Raw genomic sequence first — 25,986 nt, forward strand, 5'->3', positions numbered from 1 at the left:
GGGAAAGGAGGAGATTTGAGTATCATTTCTGTTTTAAGGCAGCGCCAAGTTAAAGCATGGAAACTCATTGTAGAACCATGCCTTAATGTCTGGAGTCAGGGTGTCATTTGGACGCTGCTTAGCCCATGGCAAACCTTCTTAGGCATGAAGAATAGGAAACCTTATAAAAATCAAGCAAGCTACAGTAGCAGGAGTGGCAGAGGGCATGAACTGAACAAATATGGAAGCGCAATGAACCTCTGTTGGGGTAGAAGCCTGCCCAGCTTTGAGGCAGAGTTTTATGTTTGCTGAGCAAGAAGTGAGAGGACTGTTCCCAGGCTTACCTGGCTGGGATAATTATTTAGCCGTTGACCTTTCTATGCAAAAGACTGAAACACTTATCTTTTTTTGGTGACGCCTCATCAATCTGGTAGTCTCTCTTTCTGTCTTGCAGCTGCTGTACTGAAGAAAGCTAATAAAGTTGTAATGCGTGTTGTTATCCACCTGACGTTTTTTATGTGCTCCTTGCATCACTGTCTGCCTAGAGGATGGCCTGCGAGATTAATTTGGTAAAATAAACTAATAGTTAATCTAAACATTGTTCTCTCCCCTGTATTTGTAGTGTGCGGTGAGTATGGCTTGTAGAAAATGACAACGTAGCGCTCTGCTAGTTACCTGTTTCAGTGGCTGCTAGATTTCCCTCTCCCTGCCAATTTTAAGCAAGAGGAGGTTATCAAAAATGTTTGCAGATCTCGTCTTTAGCTTAAACTGCATTTTATTTTCTCTGGATATAATGCCACAGCAGCAGTAGTAATCCTCCATGTCAAACTTTGCCTTCGCCTAAACTCAATCACCTGTTTTTTTCCGAAGTTTGGGCTGTTGAGAAGCATCACCAGCGACAGGGCAGACTGAGTGTAACCAGAGCGTTACTCATGCAACAAAACTGTACTCATGAAGGGTTTGGAATTTGTTTTTAAATACTAGTTCAAATATTTGTTTAAATACTAGTTTAAATATTTATTTCTTTACATGGATGCCCCGCTCCTGGGGTGAGTCTGCCTTCGTGTGTGTGTATGCGTGTTGGTCATAGTGGAAGAACCACACGGAGTTTGCACCATTTCCTATTTTAATCTAAATCAATTTCCAAACCAGTTTAGATAAATTGCGCGGAGTTCTTCAGAGGCAAAGCCTGAGAATGGAGCCTGACACAGATAAGAGTGCCATCATTCATCATCCGCACAGGCTTTGGCACAATACTTGGCTGAAAAGTCCCTCAATAAGCAAACAGCGCATTAGCACTGGCTCTGCAACACCTTCCCCGTTGCATAATGGTGTTTGCGCTGGGGTGTTATTAAAAACCCAGGCAGCGATTCCACCCTGCGTCAGCCTCTGCTACCAGGCAAAGCGTTGCGGGCGCATGTTGTTGCAAGGCGCTTTGTTGTGCCTTGTGCAGCCTGGGAAACAGGGCGCTAATTAACCCAGGGTGTCGATGTGGGTAGGGGAGCCCCGCTCACACCTGTCCGCCGGTGGTTGCGGCTGTACTGTGGGCAGCCGGGCGGTTACCCCTGCCCCGTGTGACTGTAGGCTGCGCGGAGCCAATTATGATAAAATCAAGATTACTGTCTTCAGAAAAGCCTGTGGGGTTAAGAGTTTCCAGATATGGCAACAGACCTGTTGGTTCAGGAGCAAGTCCTAGCCCGATCCAACAAGGAAGGGCATTTTAATGAAACTTTAATTCTTTGCTGCTGAAGCAAAGTGGGATCATGGTTTTAAAAGGTGTGTTGGTCCTCAACTGAGAGAGCACTAAGAAAAGGAACTAAAATAAACCTCCTTTAGACATGCATTCCCAACATGGCAGTAGCTGATGCCGGCCAGTCCTCAGACCAGTGGTAGCTGGTGCAGCTCTCCGTAGCAAGCCATTCAGGCGATGTTTCCCTGCTTGCTGGGTGCCTCGGCAGCTCCCTGTGCCATTGTTTGGTGGCTGAAAATACAAATGAGCATTTCTTTTATTTATTTGTGTATTTGTCTAGTGCCACTTGATCATCTCCTGATTTGTTATCTGATGTTAATATTTCCGTGGGATGTTTTCATTTACTTTCTAAAGTTGTTTGGGGCATTGTTGTCTTTTCCTTATTTTTTAACTTGTTGCATTTCATAAGCACGCTTCCTTTTAATCCCCGTATCTCCCCCTTTCTGTTGCATATCGTCTCTTGTCTTTTACCTGCCTGTCTTCTTACAGAGCTGGTTTTCCCTGCATTTTTACATGTTACTTAAATGTTATTTAAGAATTAGCAAAAATTAAGACTCTGGAGGCATCAGAACTCGTGGTGCTGCCTCTGTACCCTTTCTTTGCAGTCTCGAAAAAGAAAAAACAGGAAGACACCAGTCATCGGCCCAGAAAGGCCCCATTACACCAGTAACAGTACCAGTCTGCCTCTTGTAGCTTGTACTCCCAGCAGGACGTGGTGATCCGCTGTTGGTGCCAAACTCCACGGTTTGGGTGGGCAGGAGGAAGCGATGTTGAACAGGGAGAGCACAAGGAGGTTTCAGCTATGGCTGTAGGCATAGAATGGCCCCTACAAAGAGGGGTGGCCTTGCTCTGGAGGCCCGTTAGGGTCCTTCAAGGTTTCAGCTTTACTTCAGGAGCATCCAGTGTCTCCAGGTGATCATATATAGAGGTAAAATGGTGCAAACTATTCCCGCTTATGAAGGTGTACTTCCAGACTCATGAAGAACCTGTGAGAGGAGGCCTAGGGCCAGGTTTGACAAGACATTCACGTATCTAGAGATGCAGGTGGATTTCTACAGGGGTTTCTGAACACACCAAGGTAAACATAGTTAAATTTCACTTGAATTTGAGCATCATGTAAAGTGGTCTTGTAGATCAGGCCATTCATGCAACATCTGAGCAAGACCCCTCCTGCCCTCGTGTTTGCAAGGGCATGTTTGCCCACGATTCCCAGTTTCCCCAGAAGAGAGAGGGAGTGAAGCTAACAGCTGAGCCTGCAGCTCCACGACAGTCCAGACTCACAGGAGGTGGTCCTGGTTTTCCCTTGTGCTAACGCTGGCAGGTCCAGGGAACTAAACCAGCATTTTTTCACTGGGTTGGGTTTTCTGGTAGATCAGCTCAGACTGTGGTGGAACTGCTTCCCTTGCTCTGGCATCTTTGCTCCCTCAGGGCATAGACCTGGGGCCACTGAAGGTGGAAAGGACCTTGGTGCTATAAACGCATCCTAGAGCTCCCTGCGCTGTAGCCTGCAGGCAGGACCATACATGGTGGAGTCGACATCCCTAGAATTCCTGAAGGGCATACCCGCCTGCGTCAGGCATGGGCTTTGATTTGTGCATAAGCCCTTGGGAAACAGTTGTAATTCCTGCTCCGTGGACTCCTCCTGTGCTGTCAGAAACATGCAAAACCTTTCTTGGTTTGTTTTGTTTCAAAACATGAAACCTGGTTTATTTCAAATAGTTTTCTCATTGGCTTCTCTGAAAGAATTATTACTCATAGATTTTTTTTTTTTTTTATTCTAGCTTCCATTCACCTTACTGCATGCTTTCACCTTTCATAGCTGACTCACAACTTCTTATTTTAAATGAACAGGTGAGATGATGCTTAATTAAAACTCTTGGAGTGGAGGTGGTGATCATTAAAGGGTGATGATGTAAAGGGTGACCTCCTCTGTTTATCCACAGAACTAATCGGGCTTGAGAGGTGGGTGTTCTGCCACTGTCCTAGCCGGAGAAGCCACCTCTGAAGCACAAGAGGTTAATTCCTTCTCTGCTCCTTGGTCTCTCCTCTGTAACTGCCAACAAAGGTAACAATTACAGTGTTATCTCAGGGGATGTTCCCTGATGTGGATAATTGTGGAACTGGGAAACCATGCTGATACGCTTAGGGAATTTCTTACAGGCCAAAGAACACCCCTGGCGTGGTCAGCAGTAAAAGTAAGTTGTTACCTAGACTAAATTTGTGCTAATACCTTAGGGCAAAAGGTTCCATATCTATTACAAGTCCCTTGAACCATCTGGTTGTTTGAAGGATCAGCTCTACCCAGCCGCAGTCAAGAATGTGGAACATGCCTTAAAGGGCAAGTCAGTTTGTGCCTGTCATTTTTTAGCTTTTTTTTTTGGCGGGGGCAACTTCTGTAGCACAGTTTATGCTTCAGATAACAAGTATGTGTGCTGTCGTATTTGTTGTGTACAAATAAAAATAAAAAAATCTTAGCAACACTTTTGTTCTTGTGGAAGCAGCCTGAATCAAAAGAGACAGTTAAGGAATGACTTTCACAATTTGCAGATGCCTAGGGGGAGTTATGGTAGCTGTTTCTTTCACCTAACTAACGTTCAAGTGTATGATCCAATCCAGGATCCAGTGTTTGAGCACTGAAACACAGCAATCCGAGATATTAAAAAAAAAAAAAAGTTGTTTAAAATAATTGACTACTTGAAACAATTTAATAAGGGCTGTAGCGGATTTAACAGGAGTTGTGGCGGGTTTTTCATTGCTGGTACTTTTAAATCAAAATCAAATGTTTTCTTCATGCAGACAATAATTTTAGGAAAATCTTATGACCACATGAGTTCAGGCTGGAAGATCGCAATGGTTGTTTTTGGCCTGATAATCTTTAAGTGCATTGCCCAGAACAATATAACAGTTTCCGCACTCGAGCCAGAAAAGTCCAGGAAAAAAGAGCAGTGCAGCCAACTATCTCTGTACGCCCTCAAACACTTCGGTGTCAGGGAGAGTGTTGGTGAGATCGGGGACAGTTTGGCTGCCCAGTAAAGTAAGTGAACATCTCTTCTTTGGCTTCAGTAGGCTCTAGGACAGGAAACTTTGCAAACTTATCTGTGGCCATTGAGTTGGTTGTGTTGCAGAAGTCCCCAAATGAGATTCTCGTTTTTGCAATGTGCTGTGCGGATGCAGTGAGCCCTCGCTGCAGGGAACTATGAAGAAAAGGTCAGGCACCCCTGGAAAAGGAGTAGACAATATATGCAAATTGTTGGTATTTAATTCAGTCGTGTAGTGGGGAAGAATAAACATTATTCCTGACATTTCCATTTTTGATTAATGATGAATGGAGTTGGCAGATGTTCAGCTGGCCACCAGATGGGGTCTGCTCAGTCCAACAAACAGAATAGAAACAGTCTGGGTCTTGTAAAGCCAGCACCGACAAAAGCTCTGACAAAATCTCTAGTTCATCCAAGTGATACGCCAACTTTGACCTCAAAACAACTTAGCAGTTTAAGAATGGAGGTAGTGCAACCAGCGAAACTGCTTATGGAAGTGAAATGGGGTGTGGAAGGATTTGAGCTGGTTAATTTGCTGGAGTTTCAGCAGTTTTTTTTACGCTGCAGGAGCCACAGACTGTGGCTTTGATTTCACGGGGCTGGATCCGTGCGGGAGCTCCTTCATTCACCCACGGTTCCCGGTGTAACTGGAAGGTCCCTGGGCACATCTCATGGCACAGCCGGTTTGCGGTGGGGAGGGGCTGTAGTCGACGGGCCGTTTTTAACGTCGTTAACTCAGGATAAGGCTCTGCGACTTGAGATCAGGTAGCCCGGTGTTGGTCCGGATCCATCAGCCTCCCTTTCTATCGGGCTGCGTCTGGCGCTGGTTAATCAGCCCACGGCCGGAGGGCTGGCGGCTCTTCCCGCCCCGCCGCGAAGCTCGCCTGTGCCCGGCTCAGGGCCGGGGGGGACGGGATGGGGACGGGGATGGGGATGGGGACCGGGATGCTCCTCTGAGCGCCTCTGCCCGCGGCGGCCGCCGCGCCTTTACCCGTCGGGGCCAACTCCCCTGAGCACCCTGCGGGCAAAGCCATTCAAATTGAGAAGAATGAATTTAAATTCATGCAAATTCGGTTCCTGGGGGAAGCGATAAGTGTCTGCGAAGTGCCCCGTCGCCGTCCCGCACGGCGGGCCCGGGCAGATAAGGAGCCCCCGGCCGCGGGGCCTCCGCGGGGGCAACCGGGCGGGCTGGGTCGCCGCTGCCCGCCGCCCCTCGCAGCGAGGGGGGTGAGGGGGGTTGCCGCTTTGCCCCCGAGATGCAGGGCGAATAAATTCCCTTTGATAATGACTTCCCAAGGGAGACAAAGAGCGGGAGGGAAGAGGAAAGAGGAAATTTGACCGCGGTGTTCACGGTGACATTCACGGTGCCGGAGGGGAAGCTGCCCGCCAGCCTTTGAAGCCAAACCACCCGCCTCTCGGGGCTTTTTATGCCCACGCTGGGGGGGGGGAGTTAATGTCAGGGCTGGCAGTTGTTTGTCCAGGAGCATTTAGGAAATGCCCCAGTAGCTCGGGTGTTACTTTTCTGTCCATAAGCTGAGGCTCGGACGCCTATTTCTCACTTGAGATGTGCCAAAGGAGGCAGCGATGGTCATCTGCTCGCTGTGGTCCTCAGCTTCGGATTGATTTTTTTATTATTATTATTATTTTTATTAATTTTACTTAACACACAACGATCTAGAACAAATGCGTTCCCGTCCATTATCCGAGTCCTTGATCGCTCCGTGCGCTCGGATGCGGCGGGACGGCGCTGGCCGGGCCGGGTCAGCCCGGGGCGGCCCCGGAGCGGGGCGGAGGGTGGGGTGGGAAATCTATTTCGGGCGTAAACGCGAACAAAAGCGTTGTCGCTAAACCACATTGTCCGCCGTGTCCTGAGCGCAGAAATTTATTGCCTGGTCCCCCGGGTAGGCAGGCGGCGGGGCCGGCGACCCTTCCTGCCTCGGGGTCGGTGACAGGAGTAGCCCCCCGCCCTCCTTCTCTCCCTCCCTCCCCCCGCCTCGGGCAGCACTTCGGAGGAGCATCGCTGGTGGGAGAAATTCCTCCCGCCGCCTGACGGAGGAGCGGTGAGGGGCGCTGGGGCCGCGCTCCTGCTCCCGGCGGGGGATGCCGGGGGTCGGGGGGAGCCCCCCCTCGAGGGGGGAGGCGCTGGCGGTGCCGGTCCGGGGCGCGTTTGGGGAGGAGCGGCTCGGCAGGCTGCCCCCTGCCCGGCTCGCAGCCCCGGGGGAGGGGAGGGAGGATGGTGGGGGGGCGGCGCAGGTAGCTCTCCCAGCAGGCGGGACGAGGAGGGGAAGCGGCAGGGCAGGGCAGGAGGAGCCCCCCCGCTGCTGCCGCCCCCTTCCTCGGCGGGGCCGTGCCTGGCGCTGGCCGCTCCTCCGGACCCGCCCGGGGAGGGGAGCCGCGGTCCGGGCCGAGGTGAGCAGCGCGCCGGGGACGCTGCGTCCCGCCGGAGCCGGGGAGCTGCGGGCGGGCGCCTGGCCGGGTCTCTTGGTCTTTACAGCCCCGGGGGCGGGGGAAAGGGGGCTCGGTTTGGAACGGCGAGCGCAGCCGAGGAGCCGCGGGGTCGGGTCTGCAGCGGGCATCGCCTCCTCTCCCGGCTCCGCCAGCCGCCTCGCCGCTGTTTGGGTGCTGTGAGGAGGTAACGTGCGGGTGCCGGTGTCCGCTCTCCCTCCCGGATCGTCCGCCGGAGAGCCGGGGGGGTGCCCGGGGCGGGGGGGGACGGGGACCCGGGGCTGCCTCTGAGCCACCGTAACGTCCTGCAGACTCGGTCGGGACGGGGACACCCCCCTGTCCTTCGGGGAGCTCTGCCTGCTGAAGAAGGCACCGTCTCCGGGGCTCCTCTGGGATGGGCGCGTACGGCGACGCGTGTCTGTCAGAATAAACCGGGCTATGCGCGGAATTTTGTTTTTACAACTCCAGTCTTCTGACTTATTGAACACTTTCTTGAAGTGTTTTCTCTGGAAACTTGTCTCAAATGAGGGCTGTGAGCCCTAACAAAGAAGGGTGTTGTTCGGGAGCCAACAGGTGACGGGGTGAAACCTGAGTATATGTGTACATTGGAGTAAAGTCTGGCTGCTGTTTAAAATAGAATTTAAAAAAAATCAATGGGAGACTGTAAAAGGCAAGATTGCTTTCTTTCTAAATCTGTACACCCTCTTAAGGAGAGAGGGGGGAAGCATCCGTGAGAATACCGCTTCCTCGGCTAGAGGTTTGGTTCTTGCCTAACTGCAGCGTGTGCTTGTATTTCCATCAGCGCTACACAGCGCCAAGCATAATACATCCCAATCAGATGTGCTGGCGTGAGGCGATGCTTTGTCACGGTGCTTCCTCCTTTTGTGAATGCAGGTAGCCTGTCTTTGCAGCGTGGCTCGTCAAAAGAAATCACGCTGAGAAGGATCCTCCAACTTCCAGTTGGAAAAGTGATCTTTGTGCTAGGATGCTAGAGGAGGAAAGCAGTTAACTCTTCTGTCGGTACTTGTACGCAGACTAACATAAGGGGGGGGAAAAAAAGTTCTTGTTTTACTTGTAGGGTCCATCTAAAAGTTGAATGAACAAGCATACAGGCTTCGTTCCTCCCCCCACTGCTCTGGATAATTCAGTTACTCAATGGACCCAACAGCTGGAGAGGCAGCCATGTGCTGGTGCTGATACGAATTCTGCTCGTCAACTTGGATCCAGATTTCCCCAGTCTGTAAATACGTTACTTGTACTGTCTCTAGGGAATGTGGCTTTCTGATCGTTCGTGTAATACATAATTGTTATTTTATGGTGGTTTATTGCTGCTGTATTACACCCTTCCTCTTCTAACGTAGTTATCATGCATCAGGGATTAAATAAGCAGGTGAATGGGCTGGCCATGCTAATCTTAACTCGTTGAGCCTTCATTGTGAATGGATGCATGTGATATGCATCTTGTATCCCCTATAGCCTTGTTAACAAGCCTTCTAACAAAAAAGTTGTTAAACAATTTGCCCTGCAGGACAGAGTAAAACAGCAGGGGATGGGCAAGGAGATGTTTGTCTAACTGTGCTCACAAATCATGACCTCTTCTATCTGGTCAGGGGTGAACATAATCAGTGAGCTGGAAATCCTAGCACGGGGATAACCTTCAGATGGGGTTCAGCAATAGCTTTGCTCTAAGTTCGATATCCTCACGTTTTATGTACCCGTGGGTTTGTAATTAGGAGTGCAGTTTGTCTTTGCTTCTAAGAACTTTGTCACGATACAGTCTTTTTAAATACATCAGTAGAAAAAAACTTACGAATTGCTTTTATTTTTAAATCAAATTTAGCTGTTTAATTCAATTATGTTGTTCATAGTTGTCAAGCTGCCAGTGAAATACCTCCTTGTAGGCTAAGAAGCTTTTTTTGAGAGGCAGGATTTGAACAGAGCCGAAACCTCAAAATGTTCCACAAACTTTAAGAAAGCAAAACAAAACATCCTTGCTGTGTTTTGTAGATGTCATGGCAGGAGTAGAAAGACCACCTTTCTACTCATCCCTCAGAAAGCATTTATTTTTTCAGCTGTTGTTTATATTCATTTGAATCCTCCTTAGGATGTAATCATTTTAAACAGATCACTTTGAAGGATGAGTGCGGTTGGGGAGGGGGGAAGAAGAACCCTGTAGTTTTAAAATGCAAACCAAATTACACGTGAGCAGGAGAGGAAGGAGCGCTCCTAAACAAGCAATTGCTAAAATAGTTCTGCAGGTAGCCTGCTGTTAAGCTGGGCTGGTTTGGAAACCTCATTCTCAGCACCACCCCAATATTTGTGACAGGGCCGTATTGATATATGGCGTACTGTCAGTCATTTTATAGCTGGTTTAGCATTAGCTCTATGGTGGCATTTTTCTTTTAAAGGGAATGCTGTCCTTTGAGTGGTCTGGGTTCATTGAGATTTATGAACCTCGCTTTAAACCTTTCCAATCGCCTTATCTGGGGAGGAGCACCCTGACTGTAAAGTTGCATTTTACAGTTAGAGGTGAGGTGTATTTTTCTTTTATTCTTTACCAGAGGTACTTTCAGCCTGCCCTGTATCACCGGGAGGTTGGGTCTGTGGTTTCCTCTAGCTGGAGCGCGTGCTGTCTGGAATGGATGGGCCAGAGGTGGCCCAGGCAGGATCAGCCTCTGTGGAAAAGCAGCGTGATCTCTCTCGTACCAAAGCCTTGTCTTCCTTTGGAATTAGGCAACGCTCTTGTGCTTGCATACCTTTGCTGTAGTTGAAATCCCAACATTAGCCAGCGCCGCATTTTGCCGCGTAGAAGTGACGTGTAGCCTTAGTGATCAAAAATCCTCAGAAAAGTTAACAAGTCTGCGTGCATTCAGATTTTGTTTTGATTTTTGTTTCAGTGGGTTAGATGAATGGACAGTGGGGTGGATAGAAAACTGGTTGAAAGATAGAGCTCAGAGGGTTGTGATTAGGGGCACAGAGTCTAGTTGGAGACCAGTGACGAGTGGTGTTCCCCAGGGGTCAGTACTGGGTCCAGTCCTGTTCAACATATTCATCAATGACCTGGATGAGGGGATAGAGTGCACCCTCAGCAAGTTTGCTGATGACACCAAGCTGGGTGGGGTGGCTGACACACCGGAAGGCTGTGCCGCCATACAGAGAGACCTGGACAGGTTGGAGATCTGGGCAGAGAGAAACCTTATGAAGTTCAACAAGGGCAAGTGTAGGGTGCTGCACCTGGGGAGGAACAACCCCATGCACCAGTACAGGTTGGGTGCTGACCTGCTGGAGAGCAGCTCTGTGGAAAGAGACCTGGGAGTCCTGGTGGACAACAGGATGACCATGAGCCAGCAATGTGCCCTTGTGGCCAAGAAGGCCAATGGCATCCTGGGGTGCATCAAGAGGAGCGTGGCCAGCAGGTCAAGGGAGGTCATCCTCCCCCTCTACTCTGCCTTGGTGAGGCCGCACCTGGAGTACTGTGTCCAGTTCTGGGCTCCCCGGTTCAAGAGGGACAGGGAACTGCTGGAAAGGGTGCAGCGGAGGGCTACGAGGATGATTAGGGGACTGGAACACCTCTCTTATGAAGAAAGGCTGAGGGATTTGGGTCTCTTCAGTCTGGAAAAAAGACGTCTGAGGGGTGACCTTATCAACGCTTATAAATACTTAAAGGGTGGGTGTCAGGACGATGGGGCCAGGCTCTTTTCAGTGGTGCCCGGGGACAGGACAAGAGGCAATGGGCACAAACTGGAACATAGGAAGTTCCACCTAAACATGAGGAGGAACTTCTTTACTTTGAGGGTGGCAGAGCACTGGAACAGGCTGCCCAGAGAGGTGGTGGAGTCTCCATCTCTGGAGACATTCAAAACCCACCTGGACGTGTTCCTGTGTAACCTGCTCTAGGTGACCCTGCTCTGGCAGGGGGGTTGGACTAGATGATCTCCAGAGGTCCCTTCCAACCCTATGATTCTATGATTCTATGATTCTAAGTTATTCTTTGATCTTACAGAGAGAGGTTTTTGAACGATCAACATGAAGCAATTACTCAATTACCCGTGTGTACTTGTGAGCACCGGGTGCCATGTGAGCCGGACGGGGCACACCCCCTCCAGTGCCCGGGGACTGGCAGAGCCGAACCTGTCCCTTGGCCTACATTACATTTCAGATCTGCTTCCTGTGGTGCAGTTAAGGTCTAATGAAATGTTGGCAAAGATGTCTCACCTAGTGACTCCTTTTATTCCTGGGTTATTGGGCAGGAGTCAGTTCTTGAAAAGTGACAGTCTGACCCACACAAGTTCTTGTGTTGCAATGCCTTAAGAGTTGGAAATACCAGTTTAGGCGTCAGCTGGTGGCACATTATTGTAAACCAGATATCTGCCTTTCTCTGAAGGGAAACTATAAAACAGTTCATCTGCTGCTAAGATCATCGAGGCCAGGCTGGACAGGGCTTTGAGCAGCCTGGTCTAGTGGGAGGTGTCCCTGCCCATGGCAGGGGGGGTGGAACTAGATGATCTTTAAGGTCCCTTCCAACCCAAACCATTCTGTGATTCTATGGTCTTGGAAGGACTTGGGCTTCTCAATGATGCTCATAGTGACTTTATACTTCAGAATTATTTGGGTATAGATGATGCAGGACAGAAGCTGCCAACCTGAGCATCCCCATCCATCTGCAACAGTGAGCACCGTTGCCTTTTTTGTTAGCAGTGATTTTTTTTAACTGCATCTCAGTATTCCTCCATCCCTCCTCCCCCGCTCCCCCAGTTTTATAAAAACAATAACAAAAGCCGTGGTTGACTTCGTTTCCACTAGAACGTGGAGAGGGTAAACGGGTTTTTATCGCTTGCCTTATTATCTGTTTCTGAAGGAAATGAATTCAGGGGATCTAGTACGTCCTGGGATGTCTGTCTTTATATTTTAAATATACAGGATTGAGCTTTTAGGACTGAGTTTGGTTTTACTCGCCTTTCTTGACAGAGGTTGTAATATGCAGATGTTAAGCTCGGAAGCTGTTTTGCTAACCTTCAGTTGTTCAGCTAGAGTAAGATTTCAGAAATTTGCCTGACAGCTGACAAGCTTTGTGGAAATAGCCTGTTCTCAAAGGGGAGGTTGGCAGGTTTGCTTGCCCCATCAAATATTAAATTAATCTTTTATTACAGTGCGGCTATGCAGTGTCATAGAAGCATGTTGGCATCTTAGCAGTGCACCAAAAATAGCGCACATGTTTTCGAACCAGAAGTTTTTGGAGTAAAGTTAAAAAACAAGTTAAATTTTTCAAGCACTAGCAGAGTGGAAGAGTTAAGTAATCCCATCTGGTTTTGTTGGGTGTGGGAATGTATAGACTTACTGAGAACAGGGGTAAATAGACTGTGTAATACCAAGTATTGTAATTTCTCCAAGGTTGTAGCTTTGGATGCATGTGGTCGCTTTTTATGGGAGCAGGTTTGGGTTTACGTACGGAATCAACAGAGCCTGGCACTAACCAGTGCCTCACGCCTGACGAAGGATAAACTCCTGTTGAGTAACTAGCAGAATACTTGGGTACATGGTCTTAAATCTTTCTTCCACCTGTGATCTAGCAGCGACTTATTTTCTGTAATATGGTGGTGACGAGACTGAAAATGTAGCGTGGGACCCACCAGAAGTTTTTAGATTGTTCTCCCTTTTAGACACACGAGCAAGGTTATACATCAAGGAGATTAAAAGTCTGTACAGCTCAGATCTAGCACTGACAAAATTGCGTCTGTGTTTAGATGAATAGGTGAAAGAATTGCCTAAAACGGGGAAGGCCCAGCTCATGTGTAACGTTGTACTGTAAAAGCAGCCTCCAGTGGTCAGGGTGTCTGTCTTGGTACGATACATCCTCTCTGCTTTTGGTTATCTGTACTTCACTGAAATTCCTAAGAACTAATTCCTAATTCACTGAATTTCCTAAGAACTTCTGCTAGAATTAATGAAAGATATTTATCTTAATAAGCTTTTTACTGCAGAATGCTACGGATGTTGGTGAGAGACGCCTTTGCCAGTTGTGACTCAAAATGATCCCACTGATATTAAGCTTTGCAGGCTTCATGAATCAACAGAAGCATCTCCCTGTAGGGTTTTAAATTAACAGAACAATCATGATGTATTATAGAGAGCCCAATCTGACATAATTGGATTTCAGATATTTAACTGGACCAACGCCCTTCCGCTCCGGTACAGCTAAAACGACGTTCTCAGAGGAATCCAGCAGATGCTCGCTGCTCTGTGCCTACCTTGGGAAAAACAGGATGCTACTTGCACAACTGTCTTTTCCCAACGATTTCTTTAGTTTTTGACAGGGGGTTGTCATGTCTTTTGTGTTACCGGATTGGCGGTAGTAATGACTTCAGGGAGAGCTCGGGTTGTTCCTTCAGTTAATATCTGCTCGACGAGTCTTTCCTTGATATACTTACATGTAACCTGTGATGTGAAACAAGCAGAAGTGTGAAAGATGACAAGTGCGTTAATATTGAAATACATCGTGGTTGCCAAACATGGTAGCGTGCGTCTATTTTTTTTTTCTTGAGTAGTTTTATTTTTACAACTCTTCTAAGCACTTTTGAATTGCTTGTAGCAAGTTGTCATGATCCTTCAATCATTTATTGTTCTGGGCAACACAAGGAATACTAAACTGTTGTAAGATCATTTGCACTGATAATTAGTTGTTGCGTGCTCAAATTTATTAAAGCTCTGTTAATCTCTTCCTCCAGATCAATTGCTTCATGAGCTGCAGCTGAAATATTTAACGCTTCACACTTACGCCATTGAAGATGGAGCCCAAAGCCAACAATCTCGTTTTTGGGTGTCAGCGAAGCTCAACATCTGACGATGACTCTGGCTGTGCCTTGGAAGAATACGCCTGGGTCCCCCCTGGCCTCAGACCAGAGCAGGTACCAACTGTGCTCCTGCATTTTTCAAATCAGCCTTGTAAGGACTGTCTAAGGGAGTGACAGGCTGCCTCTACAAGTCTAATTAAATTATTAGGATGTATATAAAACCTAAATTCGTCTACAGCTCTTCGCTTCTTGTTTTGCTTCCTATTCCAATGAGGCTGTGTTTAGGGAGCTTTAAATCTTCAACACCTCACGTTTTATGTTCCAAAAAAAAGTTCCCAGTCAAGATTTTCCAATAAACATGTGCTGCAGAGGTATGTATTGTCAAGTCTAAAAGCAGCGTTGAAATTTGCCTTCTTTTTGAAATAAGTTGCTAGGTTAAATTAAAGCCCATGGCATACCTCGTGGCATTGTGCTGCTTGGCCAATACTTCACTGCAGTTGTACAACTCTTTAAATAATTAGGCATTTGACATCTAGAACATGTATGTTACTACAGCGCACATAAACGGAAGCGTTCTGTCACTGTGACAAGTTGTAATGTATTTTACGCTTGTTTAAATAGGTGTATGCCTGCCATTTGTTCATGCCAGGATTTCTCTTGTACGGTCTCTGGAGCTGACGCTCGTGGGTTGGTTGGGATGTTCCTTCCCCTCTCCCTTTTCTTCTTTATCTTTTATAACATCACCGTAATGGAAATAAAAGTGAAATTATTGATGAGTAAGTGGCTACGGGAGATCAAAATGAACCTCTCGGGGTATTCGTTTACGTGATGGTATTGCAACTGTGCTGGAGCTGTGTACTCGGTAATATCCACAACTCGGACTTCAGTGTTAAACGGACAGAGGGGCTTTGGAGCGTCTGCTAACGGAGGCAGAGCAACCCTCCTGCAGCTGGCAACCTAACACAGGCCCTAGTTATAAAGGTGCAGAAGATGTCTCCTTTTCACTACGCAGAGATTTTTCTTAATCATGAAAAAAGTAAAAAGTCAGCAGGAATGACAAATAACGGGCTATTTTTAGGGAAACTCTTTTTGTTACTTACTTAAGCATATATAGGAATCCTGATGAATCAGACCTTGAGGCAAACGGCAAGCTAACATTCTGCCAGAGCAATTAAGTGCCCTAAAATATCCTCATAATCCAGCTAGCTCAAACTCACTAAAGGTTTTTTTTTCCAAGAAGGATGACTTATTTTGAGAACAGTCCAACAAACTTGAGAAAAGGGCATAAAGTATCTTTATCTTACTGCATGTTGTTATCTTTTTGTGGAGCTTCTTGAAATACAGTCAGTAGTAAGCGGGCTTACAGTAGACTTCCGATGTTTAAATTTCGGTTAAATGAAGACCAAGTCATATTTCGTACAACCTTTCCCGTATAATTTTGATTGTTTCCTGAGTCAAGTGACTGATTACTCCTTCTTTTTCATCTGTCTTGCACAGCAATAAGCTGTTGACCTGAGCATTATTTAAATCTGGATGGCAAGTAATATTTTTGCCAATAGTCAGCTCTTATTTACAGCCCCAGGCCTCGTGACAAGCTGGAAACTGCATAGGGAAAAACTATAAATCTGGAGCTGTTCCACGAAAATATTTTTTGCCATTGGCCTTTGTCATAGTGTTCATTACAGCTTTCCTGTCATAATTTTCTTCTGGAAAAATAAAAAATAAATAAAGTGAAGATTGATAGGTGCGTACACCTAATATTGATTTCTTTATCAAAAACACGCAGCCTGTGAAAATTTCATAGCGAATTTGCATCCGATTGAAATGCGGCTGGATCCAGCCTCCTCCCAAGGGAAGGATGTTTCCACCTTCTTACCAAAGCCCACATGGAAGCAATGAAAGCTGATGCTTTGGGTGAACCTGATCAGCAGGAGACTACAAAACAGCTTTTGTCTCAACAATGTGTAAAACGCAGAGAGCAAATTAAATTTGTTTATATAGTGGCTGTTTTCTGGAAGGCTTCATGCCTTGTGTGGTAAATTGCGGAGGGAAACTTGGAATTTCCACGGGGTTGTTGACCAGCCCTGAAGGGGGTGGGAATAATGAGAACATTAAATGTGCATAATTTATGATACCCCCCCCGCCCCCAATTGTCACCGCAAATTGCATTCCAGAAAAGCAATTCAGCAGCTGGGTGCTAGTTTTATCAGAGACAATTCAGGTTTGCTGAGCTGGTTCATCTGGGTCTCGTATTTTCAGCGCAAACCCTGTCACGGGTCTAATGTAGCGCAACCGTCTTCCTTCGGAAATGAGACCCGAGACAAAACAGTAGCTGAAGGGGGCTTGCAGTGCCTGGGTGACGTGCGTCCCTCCGTCTAAACTCTGCGTCCCTCCTGGTCAGGTCCAGCTGTATTTCGCCTGCTTGCCGGAGGAGAAGGTCCCTTACGTTAACAGCCCCGGAGAGAAACACCGAATTAAACAACTCCTCTATCAGCTGCCGCCCCACGATAATGAGGTAAATACAGAATTTAGGATGCACCGTCAGGGCTTTCGGTCTCCCTGGCGGATTTGACATGGAGAACGACCTACCTGCGTATTCATGACAAGCCTGAACCGTGGCCTGCGGTGGCATCTGACCTATAAAGCAGCACGGTGTGTACACTGAGGCCATTGTTCGGCTGTCCGGTTGGCTTGTGTGCAGATAAGAGCTGTCTGGAAGGACACTGCCTTTGCTTGTTGGGGAGGCTGGTGTCACTGCAATAAACTTCACACAAGTTGGTTTTATAGTGTTTGCAGCCACCCACCAATTACCAGGAACCTACAAATTCCTGGCATTGCATCGTAGCACACAAAAAGGATGCTTTGTGATAGTAAAAGGTTTGCATCTCAGATATGCAGTGTAATTTGGAGTAGAAGTGGAAATAACAAACAAGCCCTTTGTAAGGAAAGGGGGCGGGGGTGTCAATACTTAAGATCTTGTGTATACCGCAATACTTAGTTGCGGGCACTTAACCATAAATCTAAAGGACAATGTTATGGCTGATTTAGGTTCATTCCATCCATTATTTTAGGACAGCAGCAGGTTTTGGTTGGGCTTTTTAAAATCTTATTTTTTGCCTAGACAATTACTTGGTTTATTGTGGTGGGGTTTTTTTTCCCCGCAATGCAAAATGTTTCTCTGTACTCCTTTTGTATTATGCCATATTAGCTAAATATTCAGATGGTAGAGACGACAAGCTTAATGATAATTGCTGGCATGCCTGATGAATTTCTTGCATATATGCACTTGCTTATTAATCTGTTACTTTAAAAGCTCAGTATCTAAACCAAGTTTTCCTGCGTTTTCACTGGAAGGTGAGGTACTGCCAGTCTTTAAGCGAGGAAGAAAAGAAGGAACTGCAGATGTTCAGCTCTCAGCGCAAAAAGGAGGCGCTCGGCCGAGGCACTATTAAACTACTCTCAAGAGCAGTGATGCACGCGGTTTGTGAACAGGTAATGCTACTGGTGCCATAAGCCAGCCAGCGGGCTGAATAATGGAAAACAACAGTATCTCAATATTATGTGTAAGCTTTTCTCTATGTCTGAACACAAAAAAAACCCCAACAACAACAAAAAAGTATTTTTGAAACTGCACGTAAATAGAAAGAAGGTAGTGCTTGCTTAAGCAAGATGCAATCTTTGACACTGGGAGTGAACTGACTCTTTGATAGATTTCCTACTGAAAAAAAAAATGTTGCTGACTCACAATGGAAAACGGGCACATGCTTAAAAATGTTATTATGTATAAAATAAACTTCTCTTCACAAAAGGTTTGTTGATGCACAGACCAAAATTGAGAATATTTTTTTCCCTCTTGTCAGAATTTTGGAATAAAACCTGCATATTGTGTTTGTTGTTTTAACTTAGCTTAAAGTGCCAGAAGTTAGCAGTTTGAGATGAGAAGAGTGTTAACTCTCTGTTTCTGTTCCTAGTGTGGTACAAAAGTAAATGGCGGTGAAGTCGCAGTTTTTGCCTCGAGAGCTGGGCCCGGGGTGTGCTGGCATCCCTCCTGTTTTGTGTGCTTCACGTGCAACGAGCTGCTCGTTGACCTTATCTACTTCTACCAAGATGGGAAAATTCACTGCGGCAGACACCACGCTGAACTTCTCAAGCCTCGATGTTCAGCCTGTGACGAGGTAAATAATTCACGTTTTACAGCCAATCCACACTTCTGTTGTTAACAAATTGAATCACCTTGGCAATTACAAACTTCAGATGCCTTCGTTTAAGAAGTCCGGACTCTGATGCATAGATGCGTCTGAAGGCTGCGGGGTGTTTAATCTCGTCAAATTGGCAGTATTGCAAGCAATGAGATGGTATTTAGAAAGCACATACCTGTTTGTATTTAGAATTGAATCTTGTAGATTGAATTAGAAAGAGGATCTGTACAAGTATTCTAAAATATCATCCTGATAGCAGCTTCTTTAATTGATGAGTTCTTATGTTCTCATTTAATTTTTGGCTTTTTAAAAGTACAGGTTTTCCTAATTCTTTCCCGTTTGAAGAAAGATTAGAATGCCGCAGTTGCTGTGGGAGTTGCTGTCTCTATCTTTGTGTTCAAAAGGCAGCTAAATAAAAAATAAACTTAGTACGTGAACTGCACGAATACTGAGTCCCGAGGTGAGGTTTTGGCCGCTTTAACTAAAAGTTTACTTTTTATCTCTGAAAAGATCATTTTTGCTGATGAGTGTACAGAAGCTGAGGGTCGCCACTGGCACATGAAGCACTTCTGTTGCCTTGAGTGCGAAACAATCCTGGGTGGACAGAGGTACATCATGAAGGATGGGCGACCGTTCTGCTGTAACTGTTTTGAATCCCTCTATGCGGAATACTGTGAGACCTGTGGGGAACACATTGGTAAGTATGTCCTCTTTAAGCATTAGACTTAAAAATCAAGGGAAAGCCAATTTATGAAATTATTTCACATTCCAGAATTGTGGATTCTGCAAGTAATTTTTTTAGAGAAACCTAAAGCGTTGCGTTTTTCTCCCCTTCCAGGTGTTGACCATGCTCAGATGACCTATGATGGACAGCACTGGCACGCCACAGAGACTTGCTTTTCTTGTGCTCAGTGCAAGACCTCTTTGCTTGGCTGCCCTTTCCTTCCAAAGCAAGGGCAGATTTACTGTTCAAAAACCTGCAGCTTGGGAGAGGATGTTCACGCCTCTGACTCTTCCGATTCTGCATTTCAGTCTGCTCGATCCAGAGATTCCAGGAGGAGCGTCCGCATGGGAAAAAGCAGCCGGTCAGCCGACCAGTGCCGCCAGTCTCTCCTCCTGTCCCCGGCCCTCAACTACAAATTTCCCGGCCTTTCAGGCAATGCCGATGATACTCTTTCTCGTAAGCTGGATGACTTAAGCCTTTCAAGGGAAGAGGCAAGCTTTGTTAATGAAGACTTCTGGAAAGGAAGAGTAGAGCAAGAAATGCCTGAAGACCCTGAAGAATGGGCTGAACATGAAGACTACATGACTCAACTGCTTCTGAAGTTTGGTGATAAAAGCCTCTTCCAACAGCCCGCTGAAGTAGACATTAGATCAAGCGAACACTGGATTTCTGATAGCGTGGTCAAGAGCAAGTTGGACTTGAAAAAGAATAATCCAAGCCTAGCAAGCAAGAAGTATCAAGCAGACATGTACTGGGCCCAGTCACAAGATGGCTTGGGTGACTCTGCCTATGGCAGCCACCCAGGCCCGGCCAGCAGCAGGAAAATCCAGGAGCTAGACATGGAACACGGGGCGTCAGGATACAAACATGACCAAACACCGTGGTATGGAGGCTCACTTGAATGTTTGTCTGACCTGAAACAGCAAGAACAAAGTGTTCGAGACTCGATGGATTCTTTGGCTTTGTCTAACATAACAGGTAATGGGGGAAAAAATGACTGGTTTTGATGGAGAGGTCAACCAAAGCATGCGCGTTGGAGTATTCTGAACTTTACATATCTGTGATTTCTAAAACGCTTTAGTAAAGTAGGAAATGGCTTTTATCAAGCACATATTCTTCCACAAGATACATTTCTGCTACTTAAATTCTATTTGAATTCTTCTACTTCCCTTTCCTTTGCTCATAACAAAAAAATCCATAACGTTAAACAGAGTAAGAATGGTCTTGAACTATGCATTTGTTACATACAAACCACCGCTTTGGGCAAATGAAGATTTATTTTTTTTCCATACCTTAAGTACAAGAACTTGCATTATATACTAGGATAATATTAAAGATAATCGGCAAAACACTTTAGGTAATTTCCTGATTTGCTTGTAAAAATATGTAGAAAATCTGAAAGGATGGTAACCTTCGTAGCCTTAGGAAATGAGGTTTATGAGATTATCTTTCTCCATTGACTAAAGAGAAACTGATATTCCACTTTTGGGAACCTCCTCGTCAAACGTGATTGAAATTAGCCAAAGGGATAAAAGTCAGATACGCAAGTGTCCTTGTGTGTGTGCGTGTGTGTTAACCTTCCCTTGCCATTTCCCTACAAAAACCCCAAACCTGACAGTTAGGTATGAGACACCCATTTTAAAAGTTGTCCTCTCCTCTTCTTCATTTCTTTCCTTCTGTAACCTGAATTCTTGTAGCTACTTGCGTAGCGCAGGCCCAACCATGTGCTGCGTTGCCCAAGCGGTAACGAAGGAACTGATGAGGGGAGCTTGGTTCAGGGGGGCACGGGAGGAGGAGGAGCCAGAGGTGTTGCACCCGGGAAGGTCACGGGGCAGATGGCACTGTTGTTGTGGGAATGGAGGGTCATTGGACACAAACCTGGAGTATACCAGGCCAGGTTACTGCTGATTATTTTTGGAGGGTAAGGATCTGTCTTTGCGAGGCAGTAAGCCTGGCTTTCCTGTAGCAACAGCTGGAATACTGAATTTAGTGATACCAGAAACATGAAATATTTTTGCCTTAAAAATGGCAAGCATGGACTGTAGAATAATTTTAAGTACTTCTTTTTTTCCTAGAGGCTTAGCTCTAAAATTAACTCTTAACTCTTTAAGCTCTTAACTCATTAAACTTCTTCCGCTCTTGATGTCCTAATATTAGCTAATTCTTTGGTAATCAGAGCTAATACTTAAATATTTCAAGTCAAAACAAAACTTACTCTTCTATGAAGCTACTTATTTTGGTAATAGTTAAAAAAAAAAAGGCACTAATAAGGTCTGCTTTACTGGAAAGAAATGCTTAATATTTTGTTACAGTACTTATCTCTTTGATAGTCCTCTCATTTTGTTTTCCTCCTTTCTCCATTCCCACCACAGGAGCTTCAATGGACGGAGAAGGCAAACCACGGCCATCTCTCTACTCTTTGCAAACTTTCCAAGAACTGGAGGTAGAGGACTGTGAGAAAATGAGCAACATGGGAACTCTGAATTCTTCAATGCTCCACCGGAGCACAGAGTCCTTGAAGAGTCTGAGCTCAGAGTTGTGTCAGGAAAAGGTCTTGCCAGAGGAAAAGCCAGTGCATATGCCTGTACTGAGAAGATCTAAATCCCAGTCTAGGCCACAGCAAGTGAAGTTTTCAGATGATGTTATTGATAATGGAAGTTACGAGAATGTTGAAATACGTCAGCCTCCAATGAGTGAAAGGACTCGTAGGCGTGTCTACCATTTTGAAGAGCGTGGCAATCGGCCTTCTCATCATCGTAGAAGAAGTAGGAAGTCTCGTTCAGATAATGCACTTAACTTGGCCGCAGAAAGAAGATGCTCTCCAAGAGAGAGATTTCGGTATTACTCCCCACAGGATCATGAAAAATTTATTCAAAATAGAAGCTCCCGTGAGATTCGGGCATACATTCAAAATGCGGAGCTGTATGGACAATATGCCCATACTAGGTCTGATTATGCACTGCGGAATCAGGTGGTTGATAAATTTTTTGGATTGTATGGTGAGGAAGATGACTCCTGGTGTTCAACTTCATCCTCATCATCCGATTCTGAAGAGGAAGGATATTTTCTAGGACAACCAATTCCACAGCCACGGTCACTGAGATACCCATACTATACAGATGACCTTTCTAGTCCAACTACTGCGTTATCTAGTTCTCAGTTTGGACAAAGGACAACCAAATCAAAGAAGAAGAGGGGACACAAAGGAAAAAACTGCATCATTTCTTAATTTGCTTTAACAGTTGGGAAGACCTGTCAACTCTGTAGCTACAGTTCGAACCACATCTTTTTATATTAATAATTGTACTTGGGCAAGTTGCTGAGGTTCCTAATGCTTTGCCAGTGTAAATGATAACCCTGCCAGAGTTTATGTTGTACAAGTAACATTCGGAAGTGTCACCATGCCAAATGACGACCCGCTCAGATATTGCCAGGTTTACAAAACGATGATCTGCTCAGATACTGCCAGGTTTACAAACGATGTTTCAGCTCTCAAAATACGGTTACTGCAGTTCTTGATACAGACTTTTTGTAGACATTTTATTTTATGCTCGCTGTTCACCTACGTTGAATTGTCCGAGAGGGGGAATTCAACAAAGATCAATAAATAAAATTGATGGTCCTGTGCTGTAGCTCTACCCACACAAGATGATCTTCAACTTTTTCCTCTTACTGCCAGGAAAAAGAAGGCTCTGTACTGTGCCCTTTCTTCATTGATAAAGTTCACTCTTCCTCCTTCAAGGTCCCTTACAAAAAAAGGGTTGGTTTTGGTTTTTTTTTTAATTGTGCTCCTTTTCCAAAGAGTCCACTATTAAGGAGGCAAAAATCAGAACATGGGAGCTGAAATGCTTGAGGCCTTGCCGTAGCCTAAAGCAGCAGTAAATAGTTTATATGTGTGAATTTCATGGCTTTTCCTCCACAATTTTTTAAGAATTCCATGCCTCTGTCAGGGTTTGGGGCTTTTTTTGTGCCTGTTTAAAGGAAGATATTAGTTCAGCTGCTGGAATGGGTTGCCAATGAGTGATGATGCTCGTTATGCCGTGGCTCCCACCCCCCAGCAGTGAGAGAAGAGGTAGAACTAACTGCGGAGAGTCCTTTGCTTGGGCACGTAACCCCGTTGAAGTCAACGAATCTACTTGCGTAATGAATACTTTCATAAGGGCTTAAAGGATTAGGCTCCGGAATCGTGTCTTTTCAAACGCATTATCCAGGTTTTAAAATGTATTCGCTGCAATTCTAAATCAAAAAATAAAAAAAAATAATTGATATTTATAATGTAGTATTTCATAGGCTTAAATGTATTCATAATTTAACAGTGCAAATACTAATGTACATATTGTACAGTTAAAATTTTAAAAGCTGAATATTTTTATATCCCTGAATTTGAAGAAGTTTGTTACAATATCAAACTAGATTTGTTAGGGGTTTAACAGCAGCATTATGGATGAAATATTGCTTGTATTTTAGTCAGGGGTTTTAAGTTGAAAAATACTGAAAAATGTTTAGTGCAAAACAGCTTAATTTTGTCTACTAGGTATTAAAAGCTCTGTATGCATGGTGGGGCTCTGTAAATACTCTCTAAACTATGGCCCTCTTAATCTTGCAAGTGTTATTTATGGGTCAAGCAAAATGTAAACTATATAAATGTAAAAACCACACAAGCCTGGAATATATCAGTACAACAAATATGCAACTCCTGTGGATGTGGACTGATTTATTTTATTTTTTTTTATTATTATTGTTCCCTGCCTTTCCCAAAAATAGTTTCTGCAGTTCGCCTCCACAAAGGAAGAGAGATGCTGGATGGCTCTAGAAGGCAAGCTGGTGAGAAACCATGAAGCAGTAGGTAATCTCAAAAGGTGCCTTGAACTCGCATGTGGAGCAGCAGCTATTTTAAGTTATAATAAACTTCTTCCACTGTTTTAAATAAAGGGCAGGAATTTGTTAGTTGAATTAACAGTGACAGCCACCTATTAAAGACAGTACACGCGAAAGCCTTTGGGTTTCTGACCAGCTGAGGAAAGGTAATTAATGAAATAACAGATGCTCGTTACCAAAAAGGCCTGGCAGACTGAACTAAACTCGCCTTTCTCGAGGGTACAGAAGTTTGGAAATAAAAGCAGCTAGAAGTAAGGGAGGGAACGGACACATGAGTATTGGCTTACACCAAAGAAAATGAAGCTATTGCTAAGGCTAAATCAAACTCGCAGTTACTTGCTTGTATTTTCCAGGGTAAAATAAGCAAAATCTCTTTTACTCCCAGAGGTGGTATTCACCGTATAAGTCACTTTTCCAGTACAAACAAGTCTTGTGTACATGAAAGCTGATCAAAGTCGTATCGTGCTACATCGCATGGGCCAATGGGCGGCTCGTGGGCTGCTTCCAGCTGGCGCCTTGCCCCCGTGGCTTAAGCAGCATTTGCTTCCCTGGCAGCCAAGTGCCTGCTCTGCCTAAGAATATTACAAAAACCAGACTGCCAGGACGCGAGGAGAGATGCTGACTTCTTACTGCGTTCCCCGGGATGCTCAAACGGTGATTGGGACCTTCTGTTCTTACCCCCATTCCCAAATACGGGCAACCAGGATACTCAGCGACAAAACGCTGTGCTGCTACTGACGTGTCCCTTTCGGAGCAAGTGACTCTTTCACGGAGAAGTGTGTCCACCAGTAGTTCTTCTGATCTTACACCAGAGTAGTTCTTCTGATCTTACGCCATCTCCTGAGATACAGTGTATGTACTCTCACAAGGTGCAACGTCTTAAGGAGTATTAGGTGATAAAAGTTCTTCATAGATTGTTAGTTGCTCCATAATAATTCCTTCTTTAAAAAAAACACAAAAACAAACAACAAAAAACCAGCCCAGCTATTCACCACGGTTCTCTAAAGTGTGTCATGAAAGATGTATCTCTTCCCCGTGCCCTTACACAAAACCCAGGGATGACTTAGGGCTGAAGGTGCCGTGGCTGGGGCACTGTGGCCTCTCTGCCCCTGCAAGGGCTCTGGGTACTTCAAAAGGAGTGATGTAAATAATGACACTTCCCCCTCTCCCACCACCACTGTTCGTACTGCTATTTTTCAGCAGGAAGCTCTGGCAGTGGGGAGAGGCCTTTCCTTGTCCTTGGGTTTACTTAGGAAAAAAGAGCGGTGCGTTTGTCTGTAATAATGACCCTTGGAGGCAGTGCTGCTCTCCCGCTGACCAGCAGCCCTTCTCCCAGCCCGCAGCGGGAGCTCTGACCTGTTTTCCCTCCAGAGCACCTTTGTCCAGGGAAAGTGCGATGCCCTGGGAGCGGTGGGAGCCGTGCTCTGGTGCCGGTGCCTTCCAGTAGCGGTGGAGCAGCTTGTTCAGGGCTGGTTTAGCCACCGCTGCTCTGAGGCACGTACATCCCCCTGACCCGCGCCGGGCTGCGGGACCACCCGTAATTAAAAGCGTTAGAAAACATTGAGAAAGCTTGGTTTTGCTGAGGAATGGACTGCTAGGAGACATTCACGTCCAGGGAACAGTAACAGGTACTTGTAACCATGCTTAATGAAAGAGCAGCTAACTTGTATTTTTATCCAGTTTAAAAATTACAGGCTAAGTTTAAAGATGGCTCTATGACTTTGGTTAGTTTTTTCAGCGTGACATAAACGATCTCTACTTCATTATTTTTGACCACTTATTATGAGGAATGTTTCTAATTGATCCTTCCACCTTAAATATAAAGAGAATGGTATGGGATATAGCATGTGCTGCCAGCACCAGACTCGGATCCAGTCGCCAAAGCTGTAAATCCCAGTTTGTGTTATTAGCAGTAGCACCTGTATTCCAAGTGGAGCTTATACCCAGGCAGGCATCACACAGCTGCTCACTCTCTACTCCGCAGTGGCATGGGCGGGGGCGAATCAGAAGGGTAAAAGAAAGCAAAGTCAGGGGTTGAGATAAAGACAGTTTAATAAGTTAAAAAACCAAACAAAAAAACCAAACCAAACAAGAAAAAAACCCCAACCCCCCCCAAAAAGCAGCCAACCAATACCCAGCATACCCAGCCAGTCCCTAAACAACAGCAGCCCCAGCAAACTTC

At 45.7% G+C, this 25,986-nt stretch overlaps 3 protein-coding genes across 7 annotated transcripts in view; 1 reads left to right on the forward strand and 2 right to left on the reverse strand.

Annotated features, from left to right (window-relative positions):
- The window catches only part of PRICKLE1 (prickle planar cell polarity protein 1), a 67,633-nt gene extending 44,006 nt beyond the window's left edge, over window positions 1-23,627 (forward strand). The window contains exons 1-8 of one of the 2 annotated variants that reach the window (XM_063323124.1): window positions 7,043-7,176; window positions 13,938-14,117; window positions 16,405-16,518; window positions 17,358-17,495; window positions 17,975-18,178; window positions 18,713-18,899; window positions 19,041-19,904; window positions 21,299-23,627. In XM_063323124.1, coding sequence (XP_063179194.1) covers window positions 13,998-14,117; window positions 16,405-16,518; window positions 17,358-17,495; window positions 17,975-18,178; window positions 18,713-18,899; window positions 19,041-19,904; window positions 21,299-22,155 — 2,484 coding nt within the window. In that variant the 5' untranslated portion in view covers window positions 7,043-7,176; window positions 13,938-13,997 and the 3' untranslated portion in view covers window positions 22,156-23,627. Of the gene's footprint in view, window positions 1-7,042; window positions 7,177-13,937; window positions 14,118-16,404; window positions 16,519-17,357; window positions 17,496-17,974; window positions 18,179-18,712; window positions 18,900-19,040; window positions 19,905-21,298 lie in introns of those variants that run through there. The other variant, XM_063323123.1, reaches the window with a different exon arrangement.
- Window positions 6,529-10,009, reverse strand: LOC134511747 (basic salivary proline-rich protein 3-like). Its single transcript, XM_063326245.1, has 2 exons — window positions 9,969-10,009; window positions 6,529-7,630 (listed from the first exon to the last, which is right to left on the reverse strand). The coding sequence occupies exons 1-2, from the start codon at window positions 10,007-10,009 to the stop codon at window positions 6,529-6,531; spliced, it is 1,143 nt and encodes a 380-aa protein (XP_063182315.1).
- A 1,140-nt stretch (window positions 23,628-24,767) lies between the features above and the next one.
- Window positions 24,768-25,986, reverse strand: part of PPHLN1 (periphilin 1) — a 76,298-nt gene continuing 75,079 nt past the window's right edge. For 2 of the 4 annotated variants that reach the window (XM_063323129.1, XM_063323126.1), the window contains exon 11: window positions 24,771-25,777. In XM_063323129.1, the coding sequence (XP_063179199.1) occupies window positions 25,560-25,777 (218 nt within the window). In that variant the 3' untranslated portion in view covers window positions 24,771-25,559. Of the gene's footprint in view, window positions 25,778-25,986 lie in introns of all 4 variants that reach the window. The other 2 variants (XM_063323128.1, XM_063323127.1) reach the window with 2 other exon arrangements.

This window comes from Chroicocephalus ridibundus, chromosome 1 (genome assembly GCF_963924245.1).
Source record: "Chroicocephalus ridibundus chromosome 1, bChrRid1.1, whole genome shotgun sequence".
NCBI lineage: Eukaryota > Metazoa > Chordata > Aves > Charadriiformes > Laridae > Chroicocephalus > Chroicocephalus ridibundus.

Excerpts from the sequence above, each read along its gene's own strand:
- LOC134511747 (XM_063326245.1), bottom strand. The coding sequence starts at position 10,009 with ATGCGGCGCTGGCTAATGTTGGGATTTCAACTACAGCAAAG. Across the intron at positions 7,631-9,968 it reads GGATTTCAACTACAGCAAAG|ACACGCGTCGCCGTACGCGC; the intron begins GTATGCAAGCAC and ends TTATTCTGACAG.